Source organism: Gobius niger (genome assembly GCF_951799975.1).
Source record: "Gobius niger genome assembly, chromosome: 8".
Taxonomy (NCBI): domain Eukaryota; kingdom Metazoa; phylum Chordata; class Actinopteri; order Gobiiformes; family Gobiidae; genus Gobius; species Gobius niger.
In genome coordinates this window covers 2,998,757-3,026,640 of record NC_136859.1, presented here as the reverse complement: position 1 = coordinate 3,026,640, position 27,884 = coordinate 2,998,757, and the positions used below count along the sequence as shown (strand labels likewise).

General features: G+C 45.3%; 1 protein-coding gene and 2 long non-coding RNA genes across 3 annotated transcripts in view; 1 reads left to right on the top strand and 2 right to left on the bottom strand.

The window, feature by feature from the left end:
- The window catches only part of LOC306966347, a 347,602-nt gene that overhangs the window by 135,556 nt on the left and 184,162 nt on the right, over positions 1-27,884 (bottom strand). The window lies entirely within an intron of this gene.
- LOC306966679 (protein NLRC3-like) lies at positions 776-5,248 on the top strand (the record flags this gene model as incomplete). Its single annotated transcript, XM_079561492.1, is given in 10 exon segments — positions 776-796; positions 798-943; positions 1,229-1,366; positions 1,574-1,613; positions 1,709-1,901; positions 1,994-3,830; positions 3,899-4,066; positions 4,134-4,301; positions 4,398-4,444; positions 4,674-5,248. Coding segments are annotated over 10 exon segments (3,333 nt in total).
- LOC306966350 lies at positions 22,901-23,295 on the bottom strand. Its single transcript, XR_013793099.1, has 3 exons — positions 23,240-23,295; positions 23,074-23,148; positions 22,901-22,980 (listed from the first exon to the last, which is right to left on the bottom strand). It is a non-coding gene; the product is annotated as an uncharacterized lncRNA (long non-coding RNA).

Sequence of the window (27,884 nt, the reverse complement as noted above, 5' to 3'; positions counted from 1 at the left end):
CAAGTTACTACACATTCTTACAGAGCACATTGTACTACATTTAGTTAGTACAATGTATCAAGGGTCCTGTCAAATAAAGAGTGACCGATCGCACAATGTGAATGAAGTTGGTGGAGACGACGTGGCCGTCCTGAAATATTGGTGGAGACATGTCCCCATGGTCCCCACGCAAACCTACACCCTGGGGCAGACTGATGGAGGCGAGACAACCAGTCTGCACCATCTGCATGTCCGACCACCATCCACTCACTCACCACATTCACAAACACTTAACATATTATTGAAAACCATCAGACTTTTGTTTTGTTGTTTGTCTTGAATAAACTACAAAAGTGCAGGAAAAAAAAAAGTCTTCATTTTTGAGACACATCAATAATATTTTTTGGCAGCAGTTTTTGCCTCTTGTTTGTTGGTTTCATGACTTGAAGATGTCCTTGATGTTGTAAATGTACAAACTGTATCTTCCAAACAAACATTTGTAAATCATCTTGCAGACGACATATTTCCCACCTCTAAATCTCAAACCCAAACATGTCCATAAAGTCCACCCTGACCCTGTTATTTCATCTAAAATCACCTGACAGACGTGTGGAGGACGAGGAGCCGCTCTGAGCGACTCAGTGGCTTTAGTAAAGTCCAGATGTTGGTGATGTTTGAGGAACAGTTTGAGTCTAGTGTTGCAGCTCTGTGAGGACACTCCTGATGTTTTATTGGTCTAAACGAAAATCACTGGATTTGTTGGATCTGTTTCTAACGCCCTGTTTGTTCTGATCTAATGAACTCTTCTTCTGATTCTCAGCAGCTTCAACATGGACCCACCTGGACCTGGCCCCGGGTCCAAACCCAGACCTAAACCTGCTCCCAGCTCTGTGTCTCTGAGAAGTGACCGCTCTAAAGGCTTGATTCCACCTGACTTTAAAGAACCTCCTCCTGAAGACCAGAGGTCAGTCCCATAGAGTGTGTCGTCATTGTAATTATTGATCATTTGGTGAAACGTCCTTTTCTTCAGAGCAAATATGAATCATCAAAAGTTGCTTATTTAATCGATTATGACACAAACATTCCAACAGCAACAAACAAACAGATCTAGAACAGACACTGAGCAAAAGGCCTGTTGTTGAATGGAAAATAAAAAGTGTTTGAGCTGGACTGGACCAACCAGGTTTAAGGTTAAACTCAGTCAGTCTCTCTGTTTGTTCAAATGAACTCTTCTTCTGATTCTCAACAGCTACAACATGGACCCACCTGGACCTGGCCCCGGGTCTAAACCCAGACCTAAACCTGCTCCCAGCTCTGTGTCTCTGAGAAGTGACCACTCCAAAGGCGAACCTCCTTTCTTTAAGGAACCTCCTCCTGAAGACCAGAGGTAAGTCCTGCGTAAACCAGAGTCAGACCTGGTTTAGTCCTGGTTCAGAGTCAGACCTGGTTTAGTCCTGGTTTAGTCCTGGTGTGAGCTGTAGATGGTGAGTCCTCAGGAGGTCTGTGGAGGAGCTTCTTGTGAGTCTAATTGAGTCCAAAGGCGGCTGCAGTGGTCTCTGCTCAGTCTCTAATGTTTCTGTTTGTTGGTTCACAGGGAGCCAGGCCCAAAGGAGCAGCTGGACGCCATATTCACGGTGAGTAGCCACGACTGCAGCATGTGTGGGGTTCTCTGTGGGGCTCCTCAGGTCCTCTCTTTGACTGAAACTCTTTAAATCTGACTCTATTCCAGCGTCTGGAGGAGGACATCCTGACGTTTGTCAAAGAGCAGCTGCAGAGGCTCCACAGGCTCCTGGTCTCAGAGTACCCAGAGAGTAGCTCAGAGAGTGAGGAGGAGCAGAGAAGCAGAGAGGCTGTGCTGAACATCACCCTGGACTTCCTGAGGAGGATGAAGCAGGAGCAGCTGGCCGAGCGTCTGAGCTCCAGTAAGAACTCTTCCACATCTACATAACTTTAATAACTTATATTTGAGTTTGTGTCCAGTGAAGAGTTCACTGTTGTCTCTGTCTTTATTCAGGGAGTCCTGTTGGAGTTTGCAGAGATAAACTTAAGACTCATCTGCAGCAGAGGTTCAGCTGTGTGTTTGAGGGCGTGGCTAAAGCAGGAAACTCCGCCCCCCTGCACCAGATCTACACAGAGCTCTACATCACAGAGGGAGGGGCCTCAGAGGTCAACCAGGAACATGAGGTCAGACACATCGAGACGGCGTCCAGGAAACCAGCCGCTACAGAGACCAGCATCACATGTGAAGACCTGTTTAAAGGCCCCGCCCACAGACAGCAGCCAATCAGAGCAGACCTGACCGAGGAGAAACCAATCAGGACGGTGCTGACGAAGGGCGTGGCCGGCGTGGGGAAAACAGTGCTGACTCAGAAGTTGAGTCTGGACTGGGCTGAAGGCAGAGCCCACCAGGACGTCCAGCTGCTGTTCCCCTTCACTTTCAGAGAGCTCAATGTGCCCAGAGACACAGAGTACAGCCTGGTGGAGCTGCTGCACCACTTCTTCAGTCAAACCAAAGGTCTCTGCAGCTTTCAGCAGCTCCAGGTGCTCTTCATCTTTGACGGTCTGGACGAGTGCAGACTTCCTCTGGACTTCAGCCGGACCCGGGTCCTGACGGAGCCCACAGAGAGCGCCTCAGTGGAGGAGCTGCTGGTGAACCTCATCAGGGGGAGCCTGCTTCCCTCCGCTCGCCTCTGGATAACCACACGCCCCGCGGCGGCCAATCAGATCCCTGCTGAATGCGTCTCCATGGTGACAGAGGTGCGAGGGTTCAGCGACCCACAGAAGGAGCAGTACTTCAGGAAGAGGTTCAGAGACGAGCAGCAGGCCACAGACATCATCTCCCACATCAAGAGCATCCACAGCCTGTACATCATGTGCCACATCCCAGTCTTCTGCTGGATCCTCTCCACAGTCCTGCTCCATCTGATGGAGACCAGAGAGAGAGGAGAGCTGCCCCGCACCCTCACCCAGATGTACATCCACCTCCTGGTGGTCCAGGCCAAAGTCAAGAACATCAAGTATCATGAGGGATCTGGGACAGACCTTCACTGGACTCCAGAGACCTGGAAGATGGTGCGGTCTCTGGGGAAACTGGCCTTTGAGCAGCTGCAGAAAGGAAACCTGATCTTCTACGAGAGTGACCTGAGCGAGTGTGGGCTGGACGCTGCAGCCGCCTCAGTGTACTCCGGAGTCTTCACACAGGTCTTTAGAGAGGAGCCAGGCCTGTACCAGGACAAGGTCTACTGCTTCATCCATCTGACTGTGCAGGAGTTTCTGGCTGCTCTTCACGTCCATCAGACCTTCTTCAGCTCTGGGGAGAACCTGCTGTCCACACCACACTCCTCTGAGAGCCCTTACTCCGAGGAGAACCTGCTGTCCTCACCACACTCCTCTGAGAGCCCTGAGACCTTCTACCGCTCTGCTGTGGACCGGGCCTTACAGAGTCCAAACGGACACCTGGACCTGTTCCTGCGCTTCCTCCTGGGGCTGTCTCTGCCGACCAATCAGAGCCTGCTGCCAGGTCAGCTGACTCACACAGGAAAAGACTCGACCAATCAGGAGACAGTAGAGTACATCAATAAGAAGCTGGATGAAGAGGGTCTGTCTGCAGAGAGGAGCCTGAACCTGCTCCACTGTCTGAACGAACTGAACGACCGTGAACTATTGGAGCACATACAGAGGATCATGAGAGCAGGACGTCTCTCTTTGTTAGATTCTCCCGCTGATTGGTCTGCTCTGTCCTTCTTCTTACTGTCCTCAGACCTGGAGGAGTTTGACCTCAGGAAATACCGGTGCTCTGAGACAGTTTTCCTGAAGCTGCTGCCGGTCGTCAAAGCCTCCACCAAAGCCATGTGAGTCCAGACTGTATTTAAACACTTGTGTCTTGGCTCTCGTCTCTAATCGTCCTCTCTGTCCTCAGTCTGAGCGGCTGTGGCCTGTCTCCTCTCAGCTGTGCTCCTCTGGCCTCAGTCCTCAGCTCCTCCAGTCTGACTCACCTGGATCTCAGTAACAACGACCTCCAGGACTCAGGAGTGGAGCTGCTGTGTTCTGGACTGAAGAGCGCCCCCTGCAGACTGCACACCCTCAGGTGAGACGCTCCCATGATGCACTCTGTCTCTGTGTCCACATTAGAGGCTAATGCTGTGTGTCTTTAGTCTGTCTGGATGTCTGGTCTCAGAGAGGGGCGGGGCTTCTCTGGCCTCAGCTCTGAGCTCCGCCCCCTCCCACCTGAGAGAGTTAGACCTGAGCTACAACCATCCAGGACCCTCCGCCGAGCTCCTGACCGCTCTACGGGCCCCTCAGGGGCCCCTGCTCTCTCTCAGGTGAGCCCCCCCTGGACTCTCTCAGGGTCTTGTCTCTGGTCCATGGTTGGTCCAGGTCTGGTCTGGTCTACAGTAAACTGGACTTGTGTGTTTCAGGCTGGATCCTGCTGGAGAACAGTGGATGGTCCCAGGTCCGAGGAAATGTGAGTCTGTGTTTTATTCAATTTATGGAAATAACTTGAACTTCATCAGGTTTACATGATCTGTTTTTAGAGGAAAAATCTGCAAAGTGATAGATTTAATTTACAAATTATGCACCAAATCAATTCTTCTGAATATCTGTGTCAGACTTATTACAGCTTATTACACATGAAAGAACTCTTCAGACACAGGAACAGGAAGGGATGTCATGAGTTGTGTTTGTTTCCTCAGATTCCTGTGAGTTTTCTCTGGATCCAAACACAGCTCAGAGGAACCTCCTTCTGTCTGAGGACAAACGGACTGTGACCAGAGTGTGGAAGGAGCAGCAGTATCCAGATCATGAGGACAGGTTCATGGACCAACCTCAGGTCCTGAGCTCCACTGGCCTGAGGGGGCGCTGTTACTGGGAGGTGCAGTGGAGCGGGTGGTGGTTTGATATAGCAGTGAGTTACAGAGGAACCAGACGGAGAGGAGACAGAGAGGAGAGTTGGTTTGGAATCAATGATCAGTCCTGGAGTCTGAGGATCAGTGGTGGAGTTTACTCTGTCTGTCACAACAAGAGAGAAACACCCCTCTTCACCTCCTCCTCCTCTCGCTCTGACTCAGGTGTAGTGGGCGTGTTCCTGGACTCTGAGGCTGGAGCTCTGTCCTTCTATGAGGTCGGCTCTGGTGGAAAACTGCTCCACATTCACACCTTCACCTCCTCCTTCACTGAGCTTCTGTTTCCTGGGTTTGGGCTGAGGTCTGAAGGTTCCTCTGTGTCTGTGTTAGATCTGAGGAGAGCGCCCCCTGGTGGACCTCTGTGACTGAGCTCTTTTATGACACACATTTGATTGACAGCTGTAAGGACCAATCACAGCTGGCTCCGCCTGTAATCACTGATTCACTGTTGAAATAAAACACGTCTTTATTAAATCATCACTTGTGTGTTTGAGGCTCTGACAGATACAGGTGGAGCCGTCGCCCTGTTACCGTGAGGTCGACGGTGTAGAATGACGAGTGGAGAAATACTGTGACCAATAGCCTTTATTTGTGGCTGTAAAATAAGGCAACATGAACAAGCTGCTAGACTGTCTGACTGACGAGCGCGGAATCACATGCGCGGTAATACAAGTGCTGCCGTAAAGCAGGTGTTGTAAAGAGACGCAAAATGTAACAGTACTTTCGTACATCATTATATGACATCTCCCCATTTTTCAAATTACTCCCCCTCTATGCCAAAAGGACTATGGCAAAAACATTTAACAATACTATCACATTTCCTATTTCTAATATCTAGAAAATCTTAGCAGTAATTGAAATTAGTAGGATCAATCAAAAATCTTATGAAACAAATACCAACATACTGAAATCTTTTAGTTGTAAGTATGATCCATAACCGTATTCAAAACTTTTCAAAATAGTCAATTTCAAAATCAAACTTCAAATTAATTCAATCGTTCTTTTCTAATTCACCCTGTCCCCCCCAAAGGCCATAATGTGCACAGAGTGCAACAAAGAGACTACAGGTCCAGTCTCTTAACGGGTTTGCACACACGTCCGGACTTAGTACGGACAGTCACTGGCAAGTCAGCAGGTGTGTGCGCGTTGGTGATAACTTGAGTAGGAAGGGAGGGTGCTGTCTCCGAAGCGGGAGAGCCTGTAGATGGAGGAGGCTCCACCACGGTACTCTCAGGAGGTGGAGGTTGGTCAGCAGAAGCAAGTTGAGGAAGATTATCCATGCGCAGATGACGGCGGTTGCGGCGAAGGATTGCTCCCTGTGGCGTCTGCAGAAGGTAGGACCTTGGGGTAACACTCTCCTTGGAAACAACTGCAGGTGTCACCCAGGTCTTTTCCTGATCCAGCTTAGCGATGACGGTATCTCCTGGATGTAGAGGAGGAAGAGATCTTGCTCCGTGACGACGGTTGAAGTAGAAAGCTTGCTTGGCTTTCTCTGTGGCGTCCTTTCGCATCACAGTCTGTTTGTTGGGCCACTTCGGCTGAAGATTTGTCTCCAGAGTGGGAAGAGTCGTGCGGATCTTTCTCCCCATGAGGAGCTCAGCAGGACTGACTCCAGTAGTGGCACAAGGCGTTGACCTGTAGCACATCAGCGCGATGAGCGGATCCTCCTGCTTAAGGATTTTCTTTGCGGTTTGCACTGCCCTCTCAGCATGGCCATTCCCTTGAGGATGGTGAGGACTGGACGTGATGTGTTTGAAGTCCATCTCAATTGCAAACTCCCGGAACTCTGCACAGGAAAACTGAGGTCCATTGTCACTCACCACCTCGTCAGGAATGCCAAATCGGGCAAACGTCACCTTCAGTCTCTGAATTACTTGAAAGCTTGTGGTGGACGGTAGCTGAAGTATTTCCAGGTAACGTGAGTAGTAGTCCGACACTACAAGATAGTTATTTTTGTTGTACTCACAAAGATCCAGTCCAATTCTTTTCCATGGACGGTCCGGCAAAGGTGTAGAGATAAGTGGCTCCTTCTGCTGAGTGCGTCTCAGCTCCTGACAGGTTTTGCATTGCATTACAGTGTCTTTGAGCGCGGCAGAGAGACCCGGCCACCAAACAGATGAGTTTGCTCTATCTCTGCATTTTGTGAGTCCTTGGTGTCCGGCGTGTATTTTCTTTAGAATCTCCGCCCTTTCTGACTTTGGGATGACGATTCTGCATCCGCGTACGACTAGACCCTTTGTCTCTGACAGTTCATTTTTTACTTTCATGTAGGCTCGGACGTCCTGTGGCACTTTGTCTTTGTATTCCGGCCAGCCATTTCTTATGAATCTAATGACAGCCTGCAGTTCAGTGTCAGTCGCGGTTGCTATTTTAATACTGTCCATTCGACTCGGAGATGCTGGGATGCCCTGTACCACTGTGGCTATGTAACACTCGACTTCACTGTGCGTGTCGGTTAGCTCGCTGGTTTGTGAACGTGGACTACGTGACAAGGCATCTGCGACAACAAGAGTTTTACCTGGCACATAGACAGCCTCTGGTTTGTACCTCATGAGCCGCATGAGAAGACGTTGACATCTCAGGGGCACATTGTCCAAGCTTCGGTTATTCACAAGGGGTACTAGTGGTCTGTGGTCAGTCTCTAGCGTGAACTGATCCATGCCACACAGATATTTGTCAAACTTTTCGCAAGCCCACACACTGGCCAAACACTCTTTCTCGATCTGGGCGTAACGTGTTTCGGCCTCAGACAGGCGTCGGGAGCAGTAGGCGACTGGTTTCCACTTTACTCCGTGAAGTTGAAGTAGTACTGCGCCTAGCCCGTAGCTGCTTGCATCGGCGGACACAGTCGTTGGCTTTGTGACGTCGTAAAAGGCGAGAACTGGCGCTGTTGTTAGCATACTTTTGATGTTCTCGAAAGCCGACTGCTGAGAAGGACCCCAGGTCCAGACGTTTTTAGTCTTGAGAAGCTCATACAGCGGTTGGCCAACTGTGGCAAGGGCAGGAATGTATTTGCCTAGGTAATTGACCATGCCAAGCACTCGTTTCAGTTCTTGTACGTTCTGCGGTGGAGGCAGTTGACTGATTGCCTCAATTTTCTCGGGATCTGGCCTTACCCCAGAGTGGTCGATCAGGTGACCAAGGAAGCGCAGTTGGCTCTGTCTCAAGGAGCACTTTTCTTTGTTGAGCTTGAGGCCAGCTGACTCGATGCGACACAACACTTTGTCCAGACGAGTGTCGTGTTCTTCCATGGTGGTCCCGTACACCAAGATGTCATCCATGAACACCTCTTCGCCCTCTAAGCCTTCCAGAGTTTCCAGCATTTTGCGTTGGAAGATTTCAGGCGCACTCGTAATGCCAAAGGGTAATCTTTTGAAGCAATACCTGCCAAACGGTGTTATGAACGTTGTTAGCTTGCAACTGTCCGGATGCAGGGTGATCTGCCAGAATCCGCTGGCAGCGTCGAGTGATGAGAACACCTTGGCACCGCTCAGCTTGGAGGTTATCTCGTCGGAGGTTGGTAGGATGTAGCGTTCTCGTTTAACAGACTTGTTTAGCTTTGTCAAGTCCACACAGATCCTGGCCCTGCTTGTGTGCTTCTTCAGGACCGGGACCATGGGAGCGCACCATTCAGTTGCTTGTGTCACACGTTCAATAACACCATTCTGCTCCATTCTAATCAGTTCGTCTTTCACTTTTTGTAGCATGGGGAAGGGGACGCGGCGTGCAGTGTGCACAGCATAAGGCACTGCATCTTCTCTTAGCTGGATTTTAACTGGTTCAGTCTTTAGAGTGCCATGCTCCCCATAAGGCTGCAGCTCATTGGCATTGGTTGAGATCTCATCAACTCTTCTCACGAGGTTCATCTCAACTGACAGGGTACGGCTCAGGAGATTGTTGACTTTGTGTCCGCGCACCACATACATTTTGGACATGTAGTCTTTGCCTTTGTAGCCTACAGTCACAGTGAAGCAGCCGAGACACAACAGTTCTCCTCCTGGGCTGTCCAGAGGCAAATCAGACGGCTGTAGCACCCTTTCCTGGGTGAGAGTGCGGAATGTGTCTTCATTCATAACATTGACATCAGCCCCCGTGTCAATCTTGAACTTGATCGGGACAGAGTCAACTTGGAGCATCACAGTCCACGCTTCACTTCTGCCTTTTGCAGTGCACACTGAGCCTAGGAAGTAGGAGGCCTGCTCACATTTCTCTGTTTCTGTGACTTCATTAACTGACCTGCTGCTACGACACACTCTGGCCCAGTGACCCATCTTGTGACAGTTATGACACGTAGCTTTTGAAGCTGGGCACTTTTCATCTCCCCTATGCTGAGATCTGCCACATTTTCCACACTTTTTCTCAGCCTCTCCCCATTTTCTGCTTTCATTTGACTTGCCTGGTTTGCGTTGTGATTTCCAGTTTGTGTTTTTATTTTTGTACCGCACCTCTTGCACCGTTGCTGCGTCTCCTTGCAGTGTTACTTGTGCCGCGACCTCCTCAGATTGCCTCACGGTCTGGATTGTGAGCGCCAACGTGAGATCCGACATTAACTGCAGTTTGCGTGAGAGCTCTTTATCCTGGATCCCGACCACGATCCGGTCGCGTATGTGCTCGTCTCTGGCCGCCCCGAAGTCACAATGCTCGGACAGTTCGTAGAGCGCACGGATAAAACTCTCCGCCTTCTCCCCCGGCCGCTGAACACGCTGGTGAAAACATGCTCTCTCATGGATCACGTTCCTCCGCGGGAAAAAGTAGTCATCGAACTTAGCCAAAACAGTCTTTATGTCATCCTTGTCTTTGTCCTCAGCAAACGCGAATGACTTGAAAATGTTCTCGGCCTCGGCGCCCATGGCATAGATGAGACAGCTCACCTGCACTGTACCGTCGTCTTTATCCAATTTTGTGGCGATTCTGTACCGCTCAAACCGCTGTTTCCAGTCCGGCCATTCTGTCGGCTTGTCAAAGGAAAAGTTCGCGGGTGGATTAAACTTAGCCATGGCGCTGATGTTCGTTAAATGTCCTTATTTCGTCCGGTCCGGGTTACTTCTGACACCATGTAGAATGACGAGTGGAGAAATACTGTGACCAATAGCCTTTATTTGTGGCTGTAAAATAAGGCAACATGAACAAGCTGCTAGACTGTCTGACTGACGAGCGCGGAATCACATGCGCGGTAATACAAGTGCTGCCGTAAAGCAGGTGTTGTAAAGAGACGCAAAATGTAACAGTACTTTCGTACATCATTATATGACAGACGGTTCACATCTCAGTCTCACCCGCACTTACTCTGTCACTGAGCAAGACACTTCACCCAAACTCAAACTTATTCTGCTAAACTTCATCCTATTGTACATTAGACTTTCTGTAAATATTTAGCCTCATCAAACCAAGGACTAAACCACATGTAAACCAGGCCAAAAACAGGTCTACGGCTGAAATAAACAAGACAAAGGCACCAGAGGAGGAGTCGGGACCAAGACCTCAGTGATCCTCAAACACCTCTGGCTCCGACAGCTGAGGGACAGAGGCTGATCAGGCACCTGTCTGTGTCCAGACTTTATGAATAAAAACACTTTTACCATTGCACAGAAATCTCCTCTGCACTTCTCTGAGACGGAGTCAGAGGCAAAGGAAGCCGTGCACTTCATTAATAAGACTTTATTTCATCCACTTTGCAAACACAGTTTAACGTGAAGTCCCATTTAAACGGGCAGATAGACGCGCTGTCCACCGGCCTGACCCGCGAGGAGTCCTAATGATACAGCCAAACCTCTGCACACACTTACAAACAGCAGGCACGTGGTCTGGAGTTTAGAAATAGTAAGGTCCATATTCACCTTTTAGTGGACGAACATGTTTCACTTATGTCTTTTACACAGAAATAAATATCAGAAAAAAGGTTAAATTATCGTGGAATAAGTATTTTTTACACTTAAAATGAATGAGAAAAGCCTCTGTTAAAGTTAATTGATATTTGCTCCCTAATTTAGCTGATTTAAATAATGAGATGTCTTTCCTTTATTTACACACAGATTTTTTTTTGACTCACATCAAGAGAAAATGTGATTTTTTTGTACTTATTTCTAGTTATTTCTTTGCTGTGTTTAAAGCCACACTTATTTTTATGATATTACTATGTATGTTCTACAGTAACATGCAGTTTTGGTGTTTGGGCCCCGTAGTCCCTGTGCTGCCTGTGTCTGCTCCGCCCCTGCTCCTGTACCTGTATCTGGACACTGAAAATAAAACCTTTGTCTGGACTCATGACTTTCTGTTTTTGTTGCTTCTACTTCAGACGGATTCAGAGGAAATGTCTTCCCTCATTGATCAAACGTGAAGTCAGAGCGTTTGTGAGCTCTTTATCAGCCTGTCTGTAATGTCTGTGCATTATATTTGCTGAAATATCGATGGCTTCGTTAGTTTCATGGCTTTTATTCTTAGCCCAACAGCGGTAACTTTCTTGGCCGAGAGCATAGTCAACAACTTCCACATCCACATCCGGTTCCTTTGTGTAGAAACATTTCACAATAAAATACATGTTGCTGTGAACATCACATTTGCAACTTTTCTCTTATATTATGAATAGTGTCAGAAGGTAAACACTTTATCCTTTAAACACTATTTGTAACTTTATACCATTACTGAACAATGTGCTCCCTATAGCATAGCTGTAACATTTTAAATAAAACATGTATTAGTAGCACTGACTTGTGAACACGGTATCAGCAAATATCACAACATTGCTCACATGACCATGAACATTTGCACTGATTGTTACAAATAGCAGATCAAACTTTAGGTCTAATGTACTCATTTAAATGAGCAGGTGAGCGTCGGTTAACTCGGGATGGACATCTGGGCATAACAGTCACAGGAGGATTGTCATTAGGATCAGGGGGAACATTTTGAAGCTCAGGTGAAACCTTCTTGAAGAATGACGCGTTCCTGACAACTGAGTGTCCGTCTCTTGTGGCTGTTCCTGCAGAACCTCTGACTTTGGTCACTCTGTATGGTTTGGTGTTATACGGTGGTGACAGTTTATTGTGCTTGAGTTGGCGATGTAGCACGGTGTCACCTGGAGTAAGTGAGTGAGGTGTGGCAGGACGCTTTGCATCAGCAGTCTGTTTCATCTTGGTCTTTGCGTTAGTGTCCTTTGTTCTCACTTCTGCATCTGAGCATCGTTTTGCTGTGTTACTGAAAGAAGGGAGTTCTGTAAACATCTTGCGTTGGAAAAGTACCTCAGCCGGTGAACTTGCAGTGGTTCTGTGAGGTGTGGATCGATATTCACGCAGGAAAATGTTCAGTTGCTGTTTCCAGGGAATGCCTTGTGTTTCTGCGACACGCAGTGCTTTGCCTAAGGTTCTCATGAATCTTTCGGCAGTGGCATTGGCTTGAGGCTAAAGAGGTGTTATTCTGCGATGGTGAAATCCCAGGTCGTCTGCAAACTGTGAAAAAGAGTCACTGTTAAATGACGGTCCATTGTCTGTCTTCACCACCCTGGGGATTCCAAACATGGAGAACACTTGATGTTGAACGCACATTTTCAACAATGGGGCAGCGAGAGTCATCATCTGTAATGACAAACAGATATTCTCCGGTGGGCAATGGTCCATAAAAATCTGCGCTTACTCTATGCCACGGTGCTTCAGGTAATGGTGACTTTGTAACGGTTCGTTTTGAGTGATTGGTGTATTAGCTTGACATGCCAGGCAAATGTACTGTTGCCTCTGCTTTGCGATCAATGTCCGGAAACCATACCTTGGTTCGGAGCAATGCTTTCGTCCTGACGATGCCCTGATGTCCTTCATGGGCGAGTTGTATCGCTCTCTCTTGCAGGACAGTTGGAATAACAATCCGAGTGTCCCTGAGAACAATGTCCGAGGAGTCAGTTACAGCTAGTTCGCTGCAGACATGCTGGAATAGTTTTAGTATGTCAGCATGTTGTGACTTTTCTGTGTGACGCCACGTGTTGTCTCTGATGTGACCAACAACTTCTTGTAAAGCAGGATCTTTCAGTGTTTCTGTTTTAAGCGTCATAGCTTTTGGAGTGGAATGGTATGAAAAGTTCACATACTCCTCTGCAACCTTGCTCGCACGAGTGCTTTCACTCGTATGTGATGGCAGTGGATGGCGAGACATAAAGTCAGCTGGGTTGTCCGCACCTTTCCTGTGTTCCACTCTAAAGTTGTATGGCTGAAGTCTTAGTCCCATCTTTCAATCCTGGCTGGTGGATTTGACCTTGGGTTGTTCCAAATAATCTCAAGCTCTTTGTGATCAGGGCACGGCCCCCTATAGCCCGCCCATAGCGACGGGTATGCCTGAGATATTCATCGCTGTGGTATAGTTCTCAAACCTTTGGAGCCATTTTGTCCAACGAGGCCCGACTGAACCAGGTTCGCTCTCTGTGTCAGAAGCTGGGAGTGGAGAAGCGTGTGTAGCCATGCTCGTTTTATTTTTTTGGTTTCCTTACGTGCGTTGTCTTTGCCTTTACACTCGTCGCCAATGTAATGTCTGTGCATTATATTTGCTGAAATATCGATGGCTTCGTTAGTTTCATGGCTTTTATTCTTAGCCCAACAGCGGTAACTTTCTTGGCCGCGCATAGTCAACAACTTTCACATACACATCCGGTTCCTCTGTGTATGTAACGGGTGTGGATCAGTTCAACATAGTCTTATGGACTTGGGGAACATCCGTTAACCCTTTGTGGTCTCTACGTTGTGTTCGATTGGAGTACTGCGCGGAGAAGGAAGGACCAGGAGACGAGTCGATCACCGCTAGCACTTTACTGGCTTCTGCACAAAATAAAGTAAAATGTACATGAAATGTACTGTAGTCTCTCCCATGCACACAGCTCACCAGTCCCCTCTCAGAAAGCATAGGGCAGACTGAGTGCAGCTAATATTGTGCACATACTTTTTAGACATTTTTGAAACAATGAAATTAAAATACATTTTTAACATGTAAATAAAAAACATGAATTGCATTTTCAAAATGCCCAGTGTAATTTATAAAATGTTGACCATGAACGATGAAGTGTTGCACATACCTGCACAAAATAAAATAAAATGTACATGAAATGTACTGCAGTCTGTCCCATGCACACAGCTCACCAGTCCCCTGTTAGCAAGTGAACACATAGATGATGCTTTTAGCTCTAGCACATTTTACATTAGCTTGCTAAAAAGACAAAAACGTTTTATCCATGGGTCTACTTCCTACATGCTAACTCTTAAAAATGTACATTCAGATATTTTAACCTTGTATTATCTTAATTTGGAGTGTCCAATTATCTAATTAATATTGTTAAATTTGACGAGCACAAATCAATACCCACCTCTCAGAAAGCATAGCGCAGACTGAGGGAGGCGCTGCTGCGGAGCTCAGAAAGCACGTGGTGCAGTGACAGTACAGGCATAAGTGAGCAACACTTCTGACATGGTCATAACAAATGAAATATGGCTAGAACTTGCCTCTAAACATGAAATACTTATGAAACAACTAGTAAAATGAAGGATTTGGTGAACTTCACTTACAAAAATTAAAGTACAATTTGTCCTTGGTAACATGTAGTAACATTTCACAATAAAATACATGTTACTGTGAACATCACACGATGACATCGCTGAGCTTGAGCTTTTACAAACAACGACAGTGCACATAATCGTAGTAAAGTGGACAGCTGCTGTGCCGCCATGACACCGGCTCCGATAGTGTGTGACGTCAGGGGTCAGAGGTGTGTGGGCGGAGTAAGGAAACTGAACCCCCTTTATTCAACTTATTCCGGAGGCTCGCGTGGGCGTCGCCATGAATTGTGCCCGCCCCTTTTGTCCTATCAGTTAACATGGGGCTGGAGAAGTCCAGATAAAATCAGTCACTACACGAAAACAAAGCCGTTTTCAGGCCGTGCAGAGAAACGCTGCAGTGTCGACATGTCGGTGCAAATGAACATCGGACATTTTAACACATTGAGGCCGCGCTGTTTTGGGGATTTAGCTGCAGAGCGCCAACAATCCAGACCGTTTTTCAGGATATTTGTAGCAGCACAGCGTGTTCTGTGTTATAGCTTTATAACGTTTGAAAGACGAGAATCTAAGCTCTCCACAGGTGAAAACAGTTTCATTCACTCCAAAACTAAACAGAGGCTAGTTTTGATCAAAATGACTGATTTATTTCTAGATTCTGAGATAATTAATGTTTTATCAAACATTCTCCTCCGATTAACTCCTCTCTCCTCTCTGTAGGACACTAACGTTATGGGAAAAGGCAAATGCCCAAATATACAGTATATTAGTTCAAGTCAGTTTTCAACAACAACATTGTTGACATGTTTTGAAACACGTGTTATCGTTCCATCGAAAAAAATAAAAAATCAGTTTTTGGCACTAAATGTGTTAATAAGGTTAAGGCTCAACAGTCCCACCCACTTCAGGTCAGTGTCGGGTCCAACATAAAAAATCCCATGTATTATTAGGTGTGTTTGAGATGAGCCAGACGGACGCAGTTTTACAGCCGACTGTAGACTCTCGGTGCAGGTTAGATTTCTGTCCGACTTGCTCCAGAGGCTCTGATGTCACGGGCACGTGGGGCACGGAAAGATCGTGAGACCCCAACGAGAGCAGCCGACCTGATCAGCCGCTTCATCTCTCCAGAGGCGACTGCAGCGGCTCCTCGGTCCCGTGCATGATGGGAAAACACCCACCTGTCCTCACGCTCAGGTGATTGGATACGAGTCTGTGTGATCAGAAACGTGCTCCTCGCCCCCTCCTCTCTCCCCTTTAGATCTGAACAAATAAACTATGACTGAAACTATTAAAGTTATGCATCGCCCCTAAAATAGAGCTCATGTCTGATGCTCTTACAGAACAAACTCATGATTTAAAAGGACGTATTTTATCTCACAAACTTGAACAAACAAACAAATGGGAAAGTTTTCTCTGATGAAGAATGATGTCTCTGGAGTAAAGGAAACAGAGCAGGAGGTGAATGACTTTTATTTAGGATAAACTTTAAATGAACGCGATATCTGAACGAGACGCTGCGTGATGTGAGGCCGCTCTCGTTGTTCTCTGCATGTGGAGCGGTCGGATTGAATTCAGACTTTTTTCTCCGCCCCTGTTGCGTCGGCTACTCTCGCCGATCATCCAGGCGAGACACAACGGCATCTCAAACACACCTAATAGCATTGACTTTTCGAAAAAGTCAAAGATTAAGAGTTTAACATCACAGCACAGGCTAATCAGCTCTGTGCTAACACGGACACGAAACATACAAGGTCAAATTGAAGATTTGCCTAAAACTGCAAAGTTATCAAAGTAATTTTTTTCAAGTATTGTTTCTTCCTTGTAAAATACCCAAGTGTCTGTCGTTAGCACATAGCTGATTAGCCGGCGTCGTGCCATTAAACTCTTAATAATTTACATTTTCGAAAAGTCAACACTAAAAATACATGGGCTTTTGTTTGGCGCACCCAACATTCACACTGTCACATTTGGAAAAGCATTACAAATTAAAAGACAGCATAAAAGCAAGGCCGGATCTTGAACCCCACATGTGTAAGAAAATCCTGATGCCCCTAGTGGACAGTGTGTTACACGACAGCAGCCATTCCCACAAACAGGACGCCTTAAATCGATCCAAAAACGGCCCCGGATAATAATATATTTACTCTGTTCTGATGAATTTGACTTTAGGCTATTATTATTCACACCGAGAGGCTTCATGGACCTTTTAGAAAATAAAACACCAGAGTTTCAGAGTGAATTTGTTTGATTTGAGTTTCCACCACTGAGTCTGGAGTGAATGAATAATGACGACACTGTAATCATTAACACAGGCCTGAAAAACACAATACAAACATTTCTGTATCACAATCTGCAGAGTAGAAAGAAAATGATCGATAATTGAGAAGTGCCTTTTTTCACGCAGTCTCCACCAGAGGGCGTCCTTTCCCACGTGTATGTTCCAGATGTGCAATGTGGCGTTGACATAATAACAGTCAGAGATCATTTACATCTTTGTCGCTCGTCCTGCCTAAAGTCATTTCGATTTTTAACATAAATGACATGACACACATATGTAACCCAGTCTCTCCTTTTTGTTGTTTTGTATTTACGCACTTTTATTTTGAAATACATTTATTTTGAAAAGAGGAAGTGTGATCCCCTCACTTTATTTTCCTGTTTTCACGGTCACGTTGGGCGATAATGACCTTTTGATTTGTTAAAAATGGTATTAGTCCCGCCTCCCGAGCTGCGGAACCGAATCACTCACTAGTTTTCGGTCTTTCGCGCTCCGGGAATGAGCGGGACAGGCTGGAGACGGTCCGAGACAAAACCTTTAGGTCTGGTCAGTTTTATATATAAAAAAACGATGTAAAGAAATAACTTTGTATTTTGGTTGATTTGAAATAATGTTTGTGTGAAGTGGAAGGAGCTCGAGCTGGAGAGGCTGTTCCTCACGATGCCTCATCTTGGTAAGTCCATGCCATGTGAGGATTAGAAAAACATGCTAGCGCGATGCTAATATTAGCACGATGCTAACGCTAATCTCGAGGGTCGTCTTTTTGTTTGAAAGCGACGTAAAAGCTATTTTTGGTAAAGATGTGGTTTCTACCAAATCCTAGTTTAGTTCATAAAACACAGAGAAGCACTTTTGGTTGTTTTTGCACTTTTTTTGATCCAATGTAATTATTATTTTTGAAGTTTATTGTACATTTTTCATGGTTTGTAATAGAGTTCAGGAAATTCCACAGTTGCCATGGAGATCCGCCATCTTTGCAGCTGTTAGCAAACATTTCCATTGACTAACATGAGCTAAAAACAGTATAAAAAGTGGAGAAAAAAGCCGTGGATCAGCTCCGTGAGCTGCTGAGTTACTGCTGGTAAAAACATCTAACTCACTGTGGTGTCCAAGTGTTTTAATGTGAACATTAATCCCATAATGCTTAGCGATATGATGTCACATTCATGAACTCTATATGAAAGTGCACAGTAATTCTTCTGTGATGCTAAACCCAGTAGCACAGATAAGGTTTTACTGAAGTGTTGATTCTGAAGGAGAATATCTGAATTCATTAGTTTCATTTCATGAGTTATAAAAAGTTCAAATTCATTTAAAATAAAAATGTTGATTAGTTAAAAATATTCAATCATAATATGGTTAAATAATTAAAAAAAAATGATAAAAAGAGAAATTCATTTGCTTGTTTTACATGGATTAAAAACTATTTCATGTATTAGAAAGAATATTTGAGTTAAAAACATGTATGTGAAGTATTACTGTGTATTTTTAAGACAGGATAACAGAGTTTTATTCATCTGTAAACAATAATACCATGATTGTTGTGCAGGCTGGTTTTTCATGGTTAAAGGCACACCGTGTAACTTTTGGCCACTAGGGGCGCTAGACCTGTAAATTTCACGTCTAGTGCCCCTAGTGGCCACAAGCGACGCAGCACTGTCGCAAAACAGTTAGCCGGCCAGCCTCCCGTGTCTTTTGATTGTGTATGCAGACGACCTGTTGGTTGAAGTGAGCGCATCTACTATTGAAGAAAAGAAGACATCCTCCAAATAAATAAATTGCACAAAATTTAACAGAAAACATGTCTGATGAGGTAAGTCGTAGCTGTTTTGTACCTAAAATCAAGTTTTTGTGCTCGTTTTGGATTTATATTTATCTTTAGATCGGACTCACGTTGTCTTTTTTTTCTGCTGTAAAACTATTAATTTGTAACTAAAATCGTATAAGCCACGAATAATAATCATATATGAATGTGTAAAAGGACAAACAAACCAAAGACAATGACTTCTATATGAGGTTTTTTTACACGACTTTGCAGTAAATACATTATCCACTTTTATGCCGATGTTTATGTTATATTTTCAGTCATCATCACCAATTTCTTCGCCGCCTGAAGATTCTTCAGAGTCCCCTCCCGAAACATGGAGAGGACGAGGTGGACGCGGAGGAGGCCGCGGCCGTGGAGGACGAGGAGGTGGACGCGGAGGAGAACGAGGTGGAGGACGCGGAGGAGAACAAGGTGGAGGAGGTGGAGGAGGCAGAGGAGAACAAGGTGGAGGAGGTGGAGGAGGCAGAGGAGAACGAGGTGGACGCGGAGGACAACGAGGGAGAGGCGGGGGGAGAGGGATGGGGAGAGGAGGTGTGAGCTCTGGGGGCCGTGGAGGAGGAAGAAGAAGCAGCAGCAGACCATCTACAGCTGATTATGAAAGGCTTGAGGATCTTCAACAGAGGAGGCGAGCTGACATGCAGGTATGTGTACACTATTTATTATTTATACTATTATTTTTAAGACTACTATGTTGACAAATTTGTTTTATGCATCTTAGGCCAGACTACAATCACTTGAAGCAGACCAAAGAGATGCCCTGCTCCAATTAGTGCTAGACAGATTGCCTGGACTGCTTTTTGATCTCCTTGCACTGCAGGACCATCCTCAAACACCTCCTGTACCTGGACGCATGCATTGGTGTGTGTGTTCAAACTGTAGAGACATGCCTACAGATATTGAGAGACTCTGCTGTGGTCAGCCTCCAGACCGCTGCATTAGTAAACTGCCACACATGGACTTCTATATCCTGGATGAGGGAGTTCTGTGTCTAGCTCGTGCTGCGTGGAATGACATCTTTGCAGTTGATGACATCCAGGAACCAGGCGAAGACCAGCGCTCTTACAGACATGCAGCGTACAGGAATTTTGTGCTCTGGCAACATGGGCGTTTAGGGGAGGGCAATAGAGTGGTCATACCAAGCTGTGTTGTGTGGCGCATTAGGGACAAGTATCCAGACGATAACGGACGATACACAGGCTTTAGAGTGCGCCGGCTTCCATGACTTATTAATAACAATAAAAGGAGTACATATGAAAATACTTGTATTTCTTTTGTAGTTCAAGAAGATTTGACCATTCTTTACATCTTTGAGAAATCCCTGTAAAGTCTAATAACAAACTACCGATTCACTTACAGTACATAGGAAAAATAATATGCACAGGATAAAACTTATCATAAATTTTATTCAAATGAAGAATGAACAAAAACAGTTACAAAAAAAAAGATTCTGTGTTAGTCTTCCATTACTAGAGCCATTGCTCCTCGGGAAATGTGTCTTGCCACAAGTTCAGCAGTGGAGGGTGGTGTGTCTGCTGTGCCAACCAGTCCAAGGCGCTCAGGGTCATCTTCTGAAAGGGTTCTTCTTCGAGGAAGGCCTGACCCACTCTCCAATCTTCTCCTAAGAATTGCCTTCTGAAGGTGGGGAATGTAGGCATACGTCTTGGCCTCCTTTGTAACATGCACACTCCAGTTTTTCGACTTCTTGTTGTAGTATCGTCTGTAACTGTAAAACACATAGAATACCATAGAGTATGCCCTTCCAAGCAATAAATTAAAAAGTGTATACAGTAAAAGAAATACATTTTTTCTCCTTTTCTGTTGCGCCTATGTTCGCGGCCATTGTGGAAGTTGTAATCAATTGCAGCAAGGAAAACCCTGGTTCTGTACACTTTGTACTTATAGGCAAAGCGCTTCCCTGCATACATCAGAATATGGTTCTGAAAACTCTCCAAATCTGAGGTAGTCCTGTAAAATTTAGGTCAAAATTGTAAGTGCGGTCTATGGCATTTACAGTTTCCAAAGCAAAAAAGGGATTAAAAAATATGGATAAAGTGCATAAACATACCTGAATGTGATGTACTTTTTCACATCTTTCAGCCAACGTTTATTCAAAACAATGGCAGTTAGGGTCTGATGAGCAGCAGAACCTGCAAGCCAAGGAAGTTATGATACAGCTACTGTATATCAGCTGTACTGAATACAATGTGTGAAACAAAATGCTTCATGTTACCTTGCTGTATCCACGGCTTATCTTGACTGCTGTCATCCAATGGCTCATGCTCACAGAACCCTGTGGCCCATGTGTGTTCATTGCGTACATGATGTAGTACACCATGCCACATCATCTGTAAAGTAAAAGCATTGATAGGTTAGATTTGACAATAGCACACACTTTGATTATCTTATTGTCTTATTCACATACCTTAAACTGCTCTACAGTTCTTGCATGCTGACAGCAATACCAGAAATGATTCACAATATCCTTAACCCAATGCATCAGCACTGAATGTTCCTTGCCTTTTGCTGCCTGATTACAAAATACATTTATGAGAATGACTTTGTACCAAAGGTCTATTCCTATTTGAGATTAAATCATTCAACATATAACAGTGACAATGACTTACTTCACGGAGCTTCCTTCCAATATTTTTGGAAGCATGCCAGACATCCAGCGAATGGGTTAAACTCCAATCCTTGTATTTTCCACGTACTGGATCTGAAGGTCATATATTTCATAAGATACATTTTTGGATGAGAACTCTGATTGAGTGTTAAATATATTTACCGAGCAAGGCAGATATTTGTCTGTGAGCATCCGTCACTACTTCTTTGATAGGGATTTCGTTGAGAAGGCAGTCCATTGTACTTTCAAAACAGACTTTCTCCAAGATGACCGAATTCCTGCCACATTTCCTTTTGTCCTCGCTCACAATGTGCACAATATCACGACTCTCGTGCTCAATCATAGTGTATGTACAAAATTGTGCACAGTGGCCTAAAAATAACATTGGGTAAGTAGAGTTTTTTCACTCTTGAAGATTTCTTATTTATGGCACAACATACCTGGGGAGTCCATTCTGCCATCACCTGATAAAAAAAGAGAGATAAGATTATAACTGAAATATAGCTATGTGATCAGCTTCCTAACAATGACACAGATATTGATATACAAACATTGAAAATGACACTTACCAAGTACAACTACTTCAGTCTTTTGTCGAAGCCTGTTCAACACCCTCTCTCTACTCTCTTTCCAAAGCTCCTCTACAGGCTTTAGGCAGTATTCAGACTGTATGGCAAAAAAAGTAGTCTCAGCCACCATTCCCATACACATGAAGTTGAAGAGGAGATGAATTTTTTTGTAGTTGTTGCCAGACAAAAGAATGTTTGTTGACAGCATGAAATCGCCTCCTTGCATTCCAAATTTTAGGAGTGGCTGAGAATTCCAATGCCAAATTGTGTGTCCATGAGGGCAAACCTAAGAAAAGATGTACAAAGCAATTCACAATTCAATAAATTATCTTACAACCTTTACCAACACCCCCACATCAGGTGACACCATTTTCCAGGCTCTACATACAGTCATCCTCAAAACAATAGTGGTGCTTGCATTTACACTTACCCATTCAAGAATGACACCAGTCCCTCTGGGCTTCAATTGAACATGAAAAGGAGGCCTTCCATTACATAATGTCCCCAAAATTGGGTCTCTGAACTGACAACACTGAACAGGTAACTGCATGTACCTTGAAAGGTAAAACAGGAAATCAGATGATAGCATAAGATAGTAGAAAAACTATCACTAATAGGGGTTAATTTAGTCAGACACTAGGGTTAGAAATGTTGAAATGTTTCACCTTTACGTTTCAGCCTCCAACTGCAGGCCGACATCAGAATTATCACCTGCACGCGGAGACGTCTCAATTATCTGCTGTTCCGAGGCGTGACCAGTCTGATGGTCCAAACAGGTCCGGCAGACTGGTCACGCCCCCTGCTGCCCGGGGCAACGGGGCGTAATCTGCCTGCCGGACCTTTTGGTGCGCCTCGGAAATAAGAACAGCCGATAAGTGGCATGTCACCACACGGCGGTGATACTTCTGATGTCGGCCTGCAGTTGGCGGCTGAAACGTAAAGGTAAAAGATTTCAACATCTCTAACCCTAGTGTCTGACAAAATGAACCCTAAATGTGATACTGTAACTCGAGCAGACACAATAAATGTTACAAAGTTTATTAGTAGAAAAGCTATCGGTCATATAGATTCATATACCTTGCAAGAGAGATCAAGTTGTCATTGTAGCAGATGCTCGCTTTCTTTCCTATGAGGTCCTCTACAGTCTCTACCCTGTGTTGTACAGGAACGTGTTCTTCCTCAGGAACTATGGGCACCTCCTCTACATCCAGCACAGCCTCATCTATGTGTATTTCAGGAAGCTTGTCAATTTCTACCCTTGAAGCTCCAGTAGCTCTGTTACAATAACATTGATTAGTCAGTGCTTTCTATATTCTGTGACAAGAGGAAAATTAGTATGATTATTAGTAATTTATGAGCAGCACATACCATAGATATAGGAAAGGAACATAATCCTCATCAGAGTCTTCATCTTCCCAGCCAACAGCTTCCTCCATCTCAATCCTACACAGAAAAATACATATTGGAAATGAATCGCACACAATACACACATAAAAAGGAAAAGGGTAATTTACATACAATGTAAAGCACTTACATACTATTCTGCAAATCATTAGCAGCCTCTAGGTCATCATCGTGTTTTTCGGAAATCGCCAATGAGTGCATACTGCAAAGAAGAATAGAGAATCATGAGTATATTCTTCTCCCAAATTATTGCTTATTATGTAATTGTCTCACCTTGATTCAAGCACATCAACTTTTTCACTGCCAGAGATCAACTCCTCTACACCTGAAAGGACCATTTCTTTACCCCTAGAAAAAGTAGAAGAGAATGTTGGACTGTAATATCACTGAAGCTCTGGTTTGTCTTCATAGTTAGTTTTACATTTACAATGTAGGAGCACCGGCAATCTGCTTGTGTAGGTGCATTAAAATTGCCATCAATGAGCTATGTGTTGTGTCTTATAATTATTATTATTTTTATATTTGAATGAATGTTTTGACTTGCACCACAAACTGTCAACAATTGAAACATAGTGCAAACCTGTCATGATCCGAAGAGTCTGTAACACTCGATACTGGTGGTCCAGGAGGTTTTGCTGTGCCCTCTCCTTTATATGGTGTGGACGTTGCTACACCTCTCCGTTCGTAGCTAAACAAAAAGACAAGTCATTGTATCAAAGCAATGCCAAGACCAACCGCAAATCAGCGAAGCAGCATCATGGGACTACCTCAGATACAACGTCTACCAGATTAATTGCATACAAACATAAAACTAAATAAAGCCTGTCGCTAATCGTTATGCAGCCTCCTTGTTTTGTTCCTGAATGACAGGAGAAAGCGTTTGCTGCATGCAAACCATTCCCAATTTTTAGAAAATGGCGTTAGCATTGGCTATTAGCAGCCTGTTTGTTAGATTGCTAGCTCTACTTAGGCATAAACATCCGCGGTACCAATTACGTGAAAATAAAACCAACGAAGCAGTAACATGGGCGTACAAAATTACCACTACTACGTTAGTTTTATGAAAGTAGGACCTGTCGCGTGCGCGAAATGCCTGAGATTTACACACATACGCTACGGAGTTGCGTTAGCTTTGGTTTGTAGCCCGTTAGCTTCATCTACCCGCATTTTGCTTCTACTAAACTGCAATAATAATGACTAAGACATGTGACTGTATACTAGGAGCAAAGACTTCACTTACCAGTCTAATAATGAGGTTGAAAACACAGAATCAGTTTTACATCCAGCTTCTTCTTTCAACCTGCGCCAACGAGCAAACTCACTTCCAAGATCAACTCTTGTTTTTCCTCGAGCACGATCTCTTTCACGTTTTCTCTTTCTAGCCTCCTCGGAAGGTTTAGACCTTTTCCTTGCCTCAGCCATGACCAGGAGTCGAGCAGGCGGAAAAATAGTAGCAAAAGCCGTCGCTCCACGAGTATATCAGCGCCTGTAGCCGTAAAGCAAATCGTTCTTCAAGGTCACGTGACCTGGCCAACGACGGTGCGCTGTCTCAAAACTTACATAGGCGGTATTTCAAGATGGCAGCCCCGCTCGGAGCATTGACAGTGTCAAACACTGTATATTGGCCTGAAGAATCATTGAAAATAACTCATATTTGTCAACTCTTCAGGTCACAAAGTCCGCGGTGTGCCTTTAAGAAAACCCTGGATGGATTTCCTGGATTCTCTCTGGACGGAGACGTCGAGCCTGTGCCCAGAACAGAACTGAACGTCGAAGAACAACCGTCTTTCTACCAATATCCGAGAGGTAACGCCTTAAAACACCACTTTAAAGGAAAAAGATCTGAACAATGAAGACAATTGACTTGACTTACGACTGAAACAAACTGAGTACAGTAATGTCCTCATCATCGCTGTCAGAAGGTGGTGTTGGACATTTTGCGTTGGTGTTTGTCTTCTTGAAGAAAGATGAGTTCCTTGTGATGGAATGTCTCTTGTTGCTGGCAGTGACCATGGAGCCGTTGATGTGAGTTATGGTGTAGGGGTCGCAGTTGTACGATGACGTCAGCTTATTTTGTTTTGATTGGCGACACAACACCGTGTCACCAACCTTGAGAGAGCTGTACTTTGCATGATGGCGTGCATCTGCACTTTGTTTCATCTTAGTCTTTGCTCGTTTGTCACGCTCTCTGATCACATGGTCAGCATTTTGTTGGGCAGCATTGGAATGTGCCGGAATCTTAGTGTAGATTTTACGTTGAAACATGAGCTCTGCAGGAGACGCTTCCGTGGTGCTGTGTGGTGTGGAGCGGTACTCACGGAGAAAAGTGTTCAGTGTTTGTTTCCAAGGGACGCTCTGGCTCTCTGCTACACGTATAGCTTTTCCTAGAGTTCGCATGAAGCGCTCTGCAGTTGCATTTGCTTGTGGCCATAGAGGTGTTATCTTTCTGTGTTGGCATCCCATGTGTGATAAGAACTTTGAAAATAGTTCACCATTAAAGGGAGGTCCATTGTCCGTTTTGAGTACTCTGGGAATGCCAAACATTGAGAATGTCTTATCCATGATTGGAATTACTGCATTGGCTGAGGTGGATCTCACGGCCTCGACAACTGGGTAACGGGTGTATTCATCTATGACGACTAATAAGTACTCTCCGGTTGGGAGTGGGCCGTAGAAGTCTGCACTTACTATGTGCCATGGGGACTCTGGTAGTTCGGACATTTTTAAAGGCTCTAGTTTTGTCACTGGAGTGTTGGCTTGACATGCTAGACAGTTTTTAACGACAAGTTCTGCTTTCTGGTCTATGTTTGGAAACCATACTTTTGACCTAAGTAATGTCTTTGTTTTCACAATGCCCTGATGTCCCTCATGGGCTAATTGCAACACCTTTTCCTCTAGGGCTGAGGGGATGACAATCCTGATGCCCCGAAGTAGTATGTCATCCGTAGGTGATACAGTCAGTTCACTACAAATTTGTTTGTACTTCTGTAGGGCAGTGGCGTCTTGAGAATCTTTTGTGATTGTGTGCCATGTGTTGTTCCTTACATGCGCACTGACCGTTTGCAGTAGAGGGTCTTTGAGGGTTTCCTCTTGGATTTCAGGCAGCGTCATTGCCTTGGGTGTGGCGTGTTGTGCCATAAAGTTGACATATTCTTCGGCCACCTTGGTTGCTCGTGTGTGTGTTCCCTGCTGTGTAAAAACCGGATGCCTGGACATGTAGTCGGCTGGATTCTCAGCTCCTTTTCTGTAGACTACTCTGAGGTCGTAGGGCTGCAGTCTCAAACCCCAACGTTCTATCCTTGCAGGTGGCTTGGAGCAGGGGTTATTCCAGATCACCTCCAGCGCCTTGTGATCTGTAACAAGAGTAAAGGAGTGCCCATACAAATACAAATGAAAATGTTCACAGCTCCACACTATTGCAAGTGCCTCTCGTTCGGTCTGCGAGTAACGCCTTTCTACGTCACTGAGTGCGCGGCTAGCATACGCTATAGTGCGTCTTTCCCCCTCCTTACTGAGTTGGTAAAGAATCGCCCCTAGACCTACAGGGCTAGCATCAACCACCAGTTCAGTCTGCTTGACTGGATCAAAGTATGACATGACAGTGTCACTGGTTAGGCCGTCTTTTATAGCCTGTAACGCTGCGGCATGCTCCGAGCCCCAGTGCCATGGTGTGTCTTTCTTGGTTAGCTCGCGAAGTGGGGCTGAGATTGATGCAAAGTCTTTGATAAAACGAGCACAGTACGTTGCCATGCCGAGCAGGCTTCTCACCTCTGTGGGGCTGTCTGGTGCACTGGCTTCTTTAATAGCTGCAACCTTTTTGGGGTCGGCCGAAATCCCGCCTGCTTGGAATATGAATCCGAAGAACTCAAGCCTGGACTTGTTGAACTCACATTTGTCTCTGTTGAGGGTGAGGCCTTTCTCTGTGAGCCTCTGAAACACGGCTTTGAGGCTCCTGTCATGATCAGCCTGTGTTTTACCATACACGATGATGTCGTCGCTGAGGTTCTTTACACCACCAATCCCCTGCAGCGTTTGGCAGATGGCATTTTGAAATACTTCTGCTGCTGAAGAAATGCCGAAGTTCAGACGTTTGTATCTGCGGAGGCCTTTGTGAGTACTGAAGGTCGTGATATACCTGCTTTCAGGGTGGAGCTCCAACTGGTGATATCCAGCTCTTAAGTCAAGTTTGGAGAAAACTGTGGCGCCATTTAGCTCATGAATGACGTCGTCCATAGTTGGTGTGATATGACGCTCACGTTGTATTGCAGTGTTCGCTTGTCTCATATCAACACAGATCCGAACCTCGCTTGGGTTCTTTGGTTTGGGTGGAGTCACTATCGGTGAGACCCATGGCGTTGGGCCTGTTACAGTCTCTATAATGTCACATTCTTCTAGCTTTTCCAGCTCTTTTTCCACTCTTTCCCGGATGTGAAATGGCACACGTCTATGTGGTTGACATGTAGGCTGGACTGTGGTGTCAACGTGGAGTTTGACTTGAAAGTCCTTTAACTTGCCTATTCCTTGGAAGAGCTCGGGATTTTCCTCCACCAGTTTGTCTGCCACTGTATTGAGTGGAGGTGAGGACACACTATTGACTACCTTAATAAGGCCTAAGAGTGTAGCTGTGTCGTACCCCAGCAGTGAACTGCCTTTGCCACTTTTCACATAAAACCTGCACAATGTCTTTTGGTTGTTCGCTGTAGCCTCACATGTAAACATGCCTGCCAGTGGTAATGGATTGGTACAGCCATAAGGAAAAATGTTGGTATCGGCTG